Source organism: Macaca thibetana, chromosome 13, assembly GCF_024542745.1.
Source record: "Macaca thibetana thibetana isolate TM-01 chromosome 13, ASM2454274v1, whole genome shotgun sequence".
Lineage (NCBI taxonomy): Eukaryota > Metazoa > Chordata > Mammalia > Primates > Cercopithecidae > Macaca > Macaca thibetana.
Genome location: NC_065590.1, coordinates 15,206,346 through 15,215,761, shown reverse-complemented (window position 1 = coordinate 15,215,761; position 9,416 = coordinate 15,206,346). Strand labels below are relative to the sequence as shown.

At 46.4% G+C, this 9,416-nt stretch overlaps 1 protein-coding gene across 2 annotated transcripts; it reads left to right on the top strand.

Annotated features, from left to right (window-relative positions):
- Window positions 1-702: 702 nt before the first annotated feature.
- On the top strand, window positions 703-8,661 carry IL1F10 (interleukin 1 family member 10). 2 transcript variants are annotated; one of them, XM_050753549.1, is made up of 5 exons: window positions 703-749; window positions 5,505-5,564; window positions 7,132-7,217; window positions 7,520-7,647; window positions 7,949-8,661. In XM_050753549.1, exons 2-5 carry the CDS (start codon window positions 5,533-5,535, stop codon window positions 8,159-8,161), a joined length of 459 nt encoding a protein of 152 aa, XP_050609506.1. In that variant the 5' UTR covers window positions 703-749; window positions 5,505-5,532; the 3' UTR covers window positions 8,162-8,661. The 2 variants fall into 2 exon arrangements, with proteins under 2 accessions (XP_050609506.1, XP_050609507.1); XM_050753550.1 differs by lacking the exon at window positions 703-749 and having other exon boundaries at window positions 5,113-5,564.
- Window positions 8,662-9,416: the final 755 nt, after the last annotated feature.

The following is a 9,416-nucleotide window of genomic DNA, read 5'->3' as shown; positions in this document are numbered from 1 at the left end:
TAGATGGATGGATGAATTGAGTCAAGTAATGTCAATTAGAGACCTGAGTGTTCTTTCCTGTGTGCTCTGCTCACACTGCCATATTTCCCATGGCACATGATGGCTGCTCAGTCTCAGGGTGAATCTGAGGTCAGTATCTTTGCAGTTGGGTTTCCTTAGATGTTCTGTCCCATTAAGCCGGTGCCAACTAATTAAACCCACTGAAAAGCAGAGACTCCCTTCTCATCTTTCCAAACAGAGCCACACTCACAGTGCTATCAGCCCCTTCTCTTACTCTGGTTGTCTGGCCACAGCCTGGATTCAGCCATCAGAGTTCATTCTGTCCTTGGGTTTGCCAGACATACTCTCTCTTGCATTCACCAGCTCTTCAAGCCTAGGATGGAGCCTCGCGGGGCACCAAAGATGTCTGACCCCAGCACTGTTTATCTGGCTGCAAACCCACTAATAACATAGTCAATGACAGTAGGTACAGAGCAGGGGCCCCATACCTTGTTTCTGCCAAGGCTTTATGGATGACTCTCTCCCCCTTCAACAAGTGCTCATTAATATTCCCACCATCTTATTATTCATACTGTATCAAAGACGTTGTGAAATCCCCAGGCTCTTCTTCCTTCATGTCCTGCAGCCAATTATAGAGATTGGTGCAGGCCTGACCCACCCTTACCAGAGAGTATAAACACAGTGCAATGCCCTGGAGAAATCAGTTGGAGTCTCCAGGGATAAGGGTTCCAGGCACCCAGGATCTGCAGGTCAGTGATGGACAGGCAGTATTCTCTCTCTCTTTTCTTTCTTTTCTGCTCTCTCCTGTCAATATCTCTGATAGGCCCTCTATCCCTTCACTCCTCCTGGCAAGCTGTCTAGGTAACAAGATATTCCCCTCATAGAACATGGTGGGACATCAAAAACATTTAGGAGCACATAAAGGGATTTGAGGAGAAGGAATAGGTTAAGCCAAATCAAGATTTTTTAACTACTTAGAACTACTGACTTTAGAAAGTCATCTCAAAAGAAACCATCTGGGCCAGTGGTATTCAAACTGTGGTGGAAGCTTAAGAGTTGTTTTTTCTTTAATTTTTAAAATTTATTTATTTATTTATTTATTTATTTATTTATTTATTTATTTATTTATTTATTTTTTGCTCCTTCGGAGCTCCTCAGTGTCTTCTTTGTAGGCAAGAGAAATACTAGCAGGTCTCCATTGCTTCCTGTGTCAGCAAAGCAGGTGCCCTTTATCCTTTATACAATCATTAGAATTCTGCATAAAATTGTATTGTGCAACTTAAAACAGTTTTGAAAGATAGCTTACTCAATCTTTCCATCCAATGATAATAAGTTGAAGGCCCAGGGATAAAAGGTGGCAAGATAAATTGGTAGCAGAGCTAGGTCTAGGACTCAGCCTTTCTAGTCAATGTCTGCTGTGTGTGTTTCTATATCCTGGCCGTAAGGACCAGGGTATTTCAATTAGGGTGGTTGGAGAGAGCTTCAAGTGAGCTGTAAGCCATGCTTCATGACTTCAAGATCTTATTAACTTTTATAAGGGAAACGAATGTCTTTATGTACAACAATAAATAATACAGTAAAATTTAATAGGAGCTCAGAGTAGAGTTACAATAGTAAGGGAAAGATTCATTAAACTCTGACTCATGGAATTATAAATAGTTTGGCCTAGAAAGAACCTTCATAACCACATAATCTAATCCCATGAATTTATAGATGCTGAAACTGAGGGTTGGAGGTTAAAAGACATAACCCCGTATGTCTAAACTGTAACTCTGCACTGGTAATTAATTTGATAGAACTAGATACTGAACCCATCTATATTGATATCATCTCCAGTGATCTTAATATCAAAAGATCTGAATGGATGACAATGAGAGGGGGTGACTTTTGAGGCAGGGAGAACAATGGGACACCTGTGAGTATCTCCACTGAGAAGATAAGAAAGGAATTATGTTGCCAGGAGGCATGGTTTGGTGTCCATGGAGAAGTGAGACGCTATCACACAAGAAAATCAGCGTCAAATGGTAGCAAAATAGTCAATCACTGTAGATTCTAGAGCTGGGCAGGGATGTGGTGAAAAAAGCCTTTAGAACGTGGGTGCAGATTCCTCACATAGGTTGGAATGAATGAAAGGTAGAAAAACCAGGAATACAAGTACAGTAGTAATGGTGATTAAGAACACAAAGTTGTATTTTAAAGAAAGAACCTATAGGGACTTGATAAGTTAGACATTGAGTCAGGAGAAGTGGGAGATATTGTCAATGAGTCTCAGGTTTTGAATATCACTGGTGAGAAGAATATTATGACAATGAAATAGATGAAATTGGGAGGAATGTGTGGGCTGGGAGAAGATAATTAACTTAATCTTAAATATATTTGGTTGGATGTCAGCAGGATGTCCAAAGTGAGCTGTCCTGTAGGCTGCAGGAGGTAAAGTGGAATGTGCAGTCTGCATTTGGGAGGCAGTAGCCCAAGATGATCATTGCAGCTGTAGAAGTCAATGAATTGCAGCTTCATATGATGTGAAATAGAAGTGCTTAGGACCTTGTTAGCCTTAGGGGTGGTCCCAGAAGGAGGTGAAATCTACAATGGGAGAAAGAGGTGTGAAGGGAGTCATTCAATGTCAAGGGTTCCAAGGAGGCAATGACCAAATATCAAAGGAATCAAAAGAATCTTTGGATCTAGCTCCACAGAAGTTAATATTGGTCTTGGAGAGAACATGCCACATAGATACTGTGCAGGAGAATGAGGGGAGGATAGGACAGTGTGCTGTGCAAAAGAACGTGGGGAAAGCCCAAGTTTAGTTGGTAGGGGTACTTGAGCCAGGACAGGTGAATTGAGGAGGTCTGAGAGCCAGATGTCATGTCCAGGGAGAAATGAGAGGAAGAAAAGAGGGATACAGACTGAAGTTCAGTGAAAAGTCACTTGAGGACAATAGGGAGGGGAAGCTTTGGGGATGAGGCATGTGGCACATTAGGAAGGACTTGGCACACAGCAGAGGCTCAGCACCAAGACCCAGGCTCTCTAATGGACCAGACACTAGCTTCCTACTCCTACTCACTTCATCACAATCTATCAGAACCCAGGCAGAGGGAGCTGAATAGGGGAGCCTTTGGGAGAGACACTGTACATTCTGACTGTTGCCAGAATGGGAGGTTTCTAGGGCCCATGGGATCCAGCCGGACTGGACCAGCACTGAATTTCTTCCAGCTCTTTGAGCTGACACTGACCCAGAGTGGGAGTCATCAGCTTGCTGTCCAGCTTCACCCAGGGCCCTCCACTTAGTCTGCCCCACCTAGATCTGGGCACAGCTACCACACTGCCCACTGTCCTACTGCCACAACCAAAGAAGCCCCAGCGGTTTGGCCAAGGGGAGCCCATCACCAAGTGGGCTTACATTGAGACCATGATGCTGTTGAGTTGTCTGCACTGGGGGACTGTCTGGTCCTTTAGGACTCAAAGTGCTGGCCAGGAGGAACCAGCAGCATTTGACATCACCTCGTTGCATATTTGAAATGTACAGTCTCAGGCCCCAGCCCAGGTCTGAAAAATCAGAATCTGTATTTTAACAAGAAAGGCTGCAGGTGGTTTACATATGTATTAATGAGTGTGAAGAATGAAAGTACACCAGTTCCCAAGCAGCCTGGCTCATTGCTGGAATCACTCTAAGTCCTACTGAATTAGAACCTTCAGCCCAGGAAATAGTCATTATACAGAGTCCCCCAGGTGATGCGGATGGGCAGGTACATTTAGGAGCAAATGACTTTAACTGAACACTTCATTTAAAAAATGTTGAAACTGACTTGATACTACAAAGGAAATTTATGTTCATTACAGGAAAATTGTTGATATGTTTAAAAAATTAGTCATGAAGCCATAGGTAAGTGGTGTAACAACACGAGTAACATTTCTATGTATGTGTCTCTATGTGTGGATTTAAATGGAATTATAATGCACATTGGATTTATAATCTGCATTTTTCACCTAATATATTTTGAAAAATTTTATGTGATAAAACAGGCTTCTACAATATCTTTAACAAACACATACATCCTTATTTATTGAATTTTATCATAATTTCTTAGCCAATTACCTATTACTGAAAATTTAGATTTTTTCAACTTCTCACTACTGTAAAAAATTATGCAGTGAACATTTTTGTAAGTAAACACTTGGGCAATCCATTATTTTCCCTAAGAGTAAGGGAAACACATGCAATCACAAAGTATACAGAATGCTTTAAGACTTTGATTCACAGTGCCAACGTCCCTCCAGAATTTGCACTTGTCAGTCCCTATTATCCTTCACTCTAAGTCTCAAAGTCATACCCCAAGGCCTGGGGAGAGAAAATGACTTGTCCAAAGTGACAGTAGCAGACCCAGTACTAAAAGCCACCTTGGCTATAGTCCTGTTTCTGGAACTTGAGTGCTGAGGTGGTTGGAAGCTGTGCCCTCAGCACCCAGCTGTTCCTCCTCACCTGCCCCCGCAAGGTCCCCCAGCATTACTCTATTCCTCCCTGATCCCTATTACTTTCTTCCACCTGCCTTCTTCCTTTCTCTTCTCTCATTTTCTGCTTTCTTATATTTTTTCTTCTCTATTCCCTTCTTATTTGGTAAGAATCAGATCCACTCGGTAAACCTCAGCCCTGGTCATACTTGCATTAATTTCCTGAGCTAATTTCCAGCTTCTGATTAGCTCTGGGTTTAATTCCATGCTAAATTCTGGACTGGCCTTTCCAATGGGTGATCATTTTAGGGAAGAGCTCTAGGACAGGATAACCCATTGGGAAGGAGCAGAGTCATGTGAAGCTGTGTGGCCTGGCATTTATACAGGGCCACTATCTTCACTTTAGATTGTTCGCCCTCAAAAACACAAGTGCCATTTTTCATCTGGAACAGAATGGGGGAGTTCGGACGGGCTGTTTTCAGCAGTCTTGGCCAAGCACTTCTAGTCGCTAGGAATGATGCTTTCCAACTCTCTGGGGGGACCCCACCAGCCTCACTGCTGCTGGAGACCCCTTCTAGTTGTGCTCTCTTCTTTCACTCTGGGCTCTAGTTATCTAACCCTTGACTAGTTATAGGGGTGGGGGTGTGTTGCCCCGTTGACCCAAAGGGCAGTGGGACTAGGTTTGAGCTGGGCTTATCCTCCAACTGTGAGGGAGGCTACAGCACACTCCACCCCACTCTCAGGGCTGGGAAGTGTTGTGGCTCAGCTATTTGGGGAAACTGTTTTCCGGTTTCTCAGAACCAGCGCAAGCACACACGTTCCAGGCTCACACCCCTGGTGGCTGGACTTGCTCCCGGATAACCTCAGTCAGGGAGAAGCAGAGCTGCCTGGAGCCTGCTGGGTTGGTGGAAGCCTTGGTGGATTCTGGCAGGCCAATTATAGGTGAATGACCTGGGGGACCCGTGCAGCCTGTGGCTGAGTAGTTCTGAGCCCCAGCATGTCTGCCCCTGGCTTCACCCAGCCTCCTTTTGTAACTGCCCTTCTCTCCTCCCCATCAGTGAGGACCAGACACCACTGATTGCAGGAATGTGTTCTCTCCCCATGGCAAGATACTACATGTAAGTTGTCCTGGCATGTCCCTGCTTTCCTAACCAGGGGGTCTGGGGATCACGTGGGAAGAGGAAAGGAATGCTGAGTCAGAGGATGAGGCTCCTTCTCACCTTAGAAATTGCAAGTGCCCCATAATTAAGCTTCTTCATCACCACAGTAGCAACAGCTCTTTCCTGAATGTCTGCAAGATGCCAGCCAATCTACTGCCTCATCTCGGTCCCAAAAAGTCTATAAGGGGAGTGTTATTAACCCCATTTTACAGAGCTGGAAGCTGAGGCTCAAAGAGGGTAAATAACTTCCCCCATGTCACACAGCTACCAAAAAGCAGAGCCAGGAATCAGACTGCATGTCCTCTGTGCCGCTCCATCGCCTTTCTGAAATCTCAGAAACAGTTCTGAATCTCAATGACAGCATCTTGATGGTGGTCCCTGTGGCCTTTACTCTCAGTTTGGGCTTCTAACACTTACTTACATTTCATCTCATTTGAGATTTGCATCCTTATATTTTACTACTTTGTTGTCTGTGATTTTGTCATAAGCTCCTTTGAGGAAGGAGGTGAGGCATAAGAAAAACAAAGTAGGACTCTGGGATGCATTTTCTCTGCTCCTCCCATGGACCCTGTAATGTCCAGTGTTGTGTCCTGGACACGGTGGGTGGGGAGCAGTCCTGGTCTCAAGGAGATGACAGCCCGGCTGTGAAGCAAGACACATACATAGGAAGCACACAAATGACAAAACAGATGTCAGCGCTTCAGGACAACTAGCCTGGGTTCTGGTCTCCAAACAGAATGCTGCTGGCGTGTGAGTTGTCACATCTGGGTTGTCAAGGTGGGAGGGGAAATGCCAGTTAGTAAGCCCAGGATCTTTTTGGAAGTTTATTTTTATTGTGCAAGTGAACCTGCTTTAAACATGTACAGTCATTAGCTAAGGGTATTATCATGAGCTGCTATTGAGCTAGAAAAAATCTCCTGGAGGTGGTGGAATTGGTCCAGAGATTCCGCCCTAAAAGGTTAATGAGAGCTCTCCAGCCCTGACAGCGGCTGACAGGCATCTTTGAAATCAGCCAGGTGACTGAGTTAATAACCTGCATGACTTTAAAGTCTTTAAAATACCTGAAAAGCAACTCACACTTCAGTATACACTCAATTAATCCCCGTACTAAAGAGAATAAACATTTATAAACAATTAGGGCAGGCCCAAAAAATTTAAGATAAGGTTCACTGTATCCTAAAGTCGTCTGAGCCGCACTAAGAAATTTCTCAGGAAGCCAGGAACATTTTCTCTACCCCTCTGTCAGAGGGCATTGGCTCTCCATTCTCCTCTGAAGGCCTCCCCAAACCATGACAAGGCAGGAAGCACAGCCTCTGAAAAGCACGAACACGGGAGACCTTCCTTGCTTTAAGGCTGGCCTGGCCTTTACCTGCTCTTGGGAGTGATCGTTCCCCTCTTACCACCTGTGAAGGAGAGAAAATCCCCCAAATGCTCAAGTTGGTGATTCAGAGCATGGAGGTGGCAGGGCTTGGGGGCCAGTGGTGCATAAAGGGAGTGGGCCATCAGCACTGTCATACTGTTTCAGAATTAAATATGCAGACCAGAAGGCTCTATACATGAGAGATGGCCAGCTCCTGGTGGGAGATCCTGTTGCAGACAACTGCTGTGCAGGTGAGTGAGCTCCACCCCATGCTCCATCTGCCATAGGCTCTCCCTTCTCTTCTTCCTTTTCCTCTCTAGCAGAGGGTCAGCAGCTGCCCCCAGTGACAGTGAGAAGGGCCAGAGAGCAGCTGTGGCCTCTAATAGTTAGGGGGCATGACTCCTGCAGACGTCCTGGCTCACCCTCCAGTCTGCATGCAGGGCCAGGCCAGGTGTGCCCATGCTCAGTTCCTTCCTGCCTGAGCCTTTACCTGCCAAGAGCCTGCAACTTGGGGCTCCCTTGTCCCTTGCCTCTTCTCTCTCTTCCCTCCTAGAGAAGATCTGCATACTTCCTAACAGAGGCCTGGACCGCACCAAGGTCCCCATCTTCCTGGGGATCCAGGGAGGGAGCTGCTGCCTGGCATGTGTGGAGACAGGAGAGGGGCCTTCCGTACAGCTGGAGGTGAGAAGCCTCTCCCCATTCTAGCGGACACTGCAGACCTGGCCTGGCCCCTGGGATGCTCTGGCATCTTTGTGCCTATCTGTGGATTCCCAGCCAGGTCCACATGTCCTCCTCCCTCAGGTTTCCACCGTCTCCCTCTGCACCTAGCGCCAAGAGTCTTGCCCTCTAGAATCTGCAGAAGGCAGTCCCTTGGGTAAAAACCAGCCCTGTCAGGTCCTTCTTTGGCCAAGCCCCAGAAGCCCCCAGGGCTAACACCTCCATCAGCGCCCTCATTCTGCAGCCATCCACTTTGCCCCCACAGGATGTGAACATTGAGGAACTGTACAAAGGTGGTGAAGAGGCCACACGCTTCACCTTCTTCCAGAGCAGCTCAGGCTCCGCCTTCAGGCTCGAGGCTGCTGCCCGGCCTGGCTGGTTCCTGTGTGGCCCGGCAGAGCCCCAGCAGCCAGTACAGCTCACCAAGGAGAGTGAGCCCTCGGCCCGTACTGAGTTCTACTTTGAACAGAGCCGGTAGGGAGACAGGAGGCTGTGTTTCAGCCTGGTGCCCCCAAATCAAGCTCATTCTGCTCAGGGTCTATGGTAGGCAGAATAATGTCCCCCCAAATATGTCCACATCCTACTCCCAAAATCTGTGTATATGTTACCATACATGGCCAAAGGAGTTTTGCAAATGTGATTATGTTAAGGATCTCGAGATGAGGAGACAATCCTGGGTTATCCTGGTGGTCTCAGTACAATCGCAAGGGACCTTGTGAGATGGAGTCAGGAAGGGAGAGTCAGAGAGAGACTGAAAGATACCATGCTTCTAATTTTGAAGATGGAGTCAGGGGCTTTGAGCCAACAAATGCAGGGGTTTTTAGAATGTGGACAAGCCAAGGGAAAGGGTTCTCCTCTAGGGGCTGCAGAAGTAACACAGCTCTGCTGACACCCGGATTTCAGCTCAGCAACACCTATTTCAGACTTCTGACCTCCACAACTGTAAAATAATAAACTTGTGTTATTGTAAGCCACTAAGTTTGTGGTAATTTGTTGTAGCAGCCGTAGAAAACTACTACAGAGCCTCATTCGATCCTGTGTCCAGTGTTTGATGCAAGAGACTTGGTGAGTTCTGAGAAGGCTACCCGCAGCTTCTTCTCCAGTCCGTCTGCTACGGAGCCTCTATAAACAACCAAGAAGCCCCAGGCAGAACTCAGTGTCCTCTGCGCAGGGACAAAGCCTTGGGCTGCTTACAATTTAAATTCTAGCTCAAGTCTTGTGATTTTCTACTAGATACTTCACAGTGAATCTATAATTCCGTTGTTGACTGTTGGTATTGTCCGCTATCTGCCAGTTGCTTTGAGTGTGCAAAGCAAGGAGTAGCAAGGGCCAGGCAATGTGTGTGCCCTGGATGTGTTGGGTTGAAGGTTACAGTGGAGTCCCTAAATTGAGGTGACTTGATATAGCTGGGAGTACGGGGCTGGAATTCAGCTGAGAGTTTGCAGTTGGAATTCATATCATCCTCAGAGCTTAAACACTTCTCTATTTCATGGAGAATATTTGGTTGGGCTCAAGCTAGAGCAGAAAGTCTGTGGTATCAGGACTCAGAGAAGGCATGGGCTGCTGGTGCTCTCCCTCTGGTGTATAACTACTCAACATTCACCTAGCATGTTCTGAGTTCCGATCACAGGACAGCAATTTTAAGAACCATCTGTCGTCATTCTCAGAATGACTCTTCAAGGCAAGCATTGTCACCTGCATTTGACAGATGAGGAAACTGGACTAAGAGAAGT

Coding starts and splice junctions, on each gene's coding strand:
- IL1F10 (XM_050753549.1), top strand. CDS start 5,533: ATGTGTTCTCTCCCCATGGCAAGATACTACAT. Junction 5,565..7,131: donor CCCATGGCAAGATACTACAT/GTAAGTTGTCCT, acceptor ATACTGTTTCAG/AATTAAATATGCAGACCAGA. Junction 7,218..7,519: donor TGCAGACAACTGCTGTGCAG/GTGAGTGAGCTC, acceptor CTTCCCTCCTAG/AGAAGATCTGCATACTTCCT.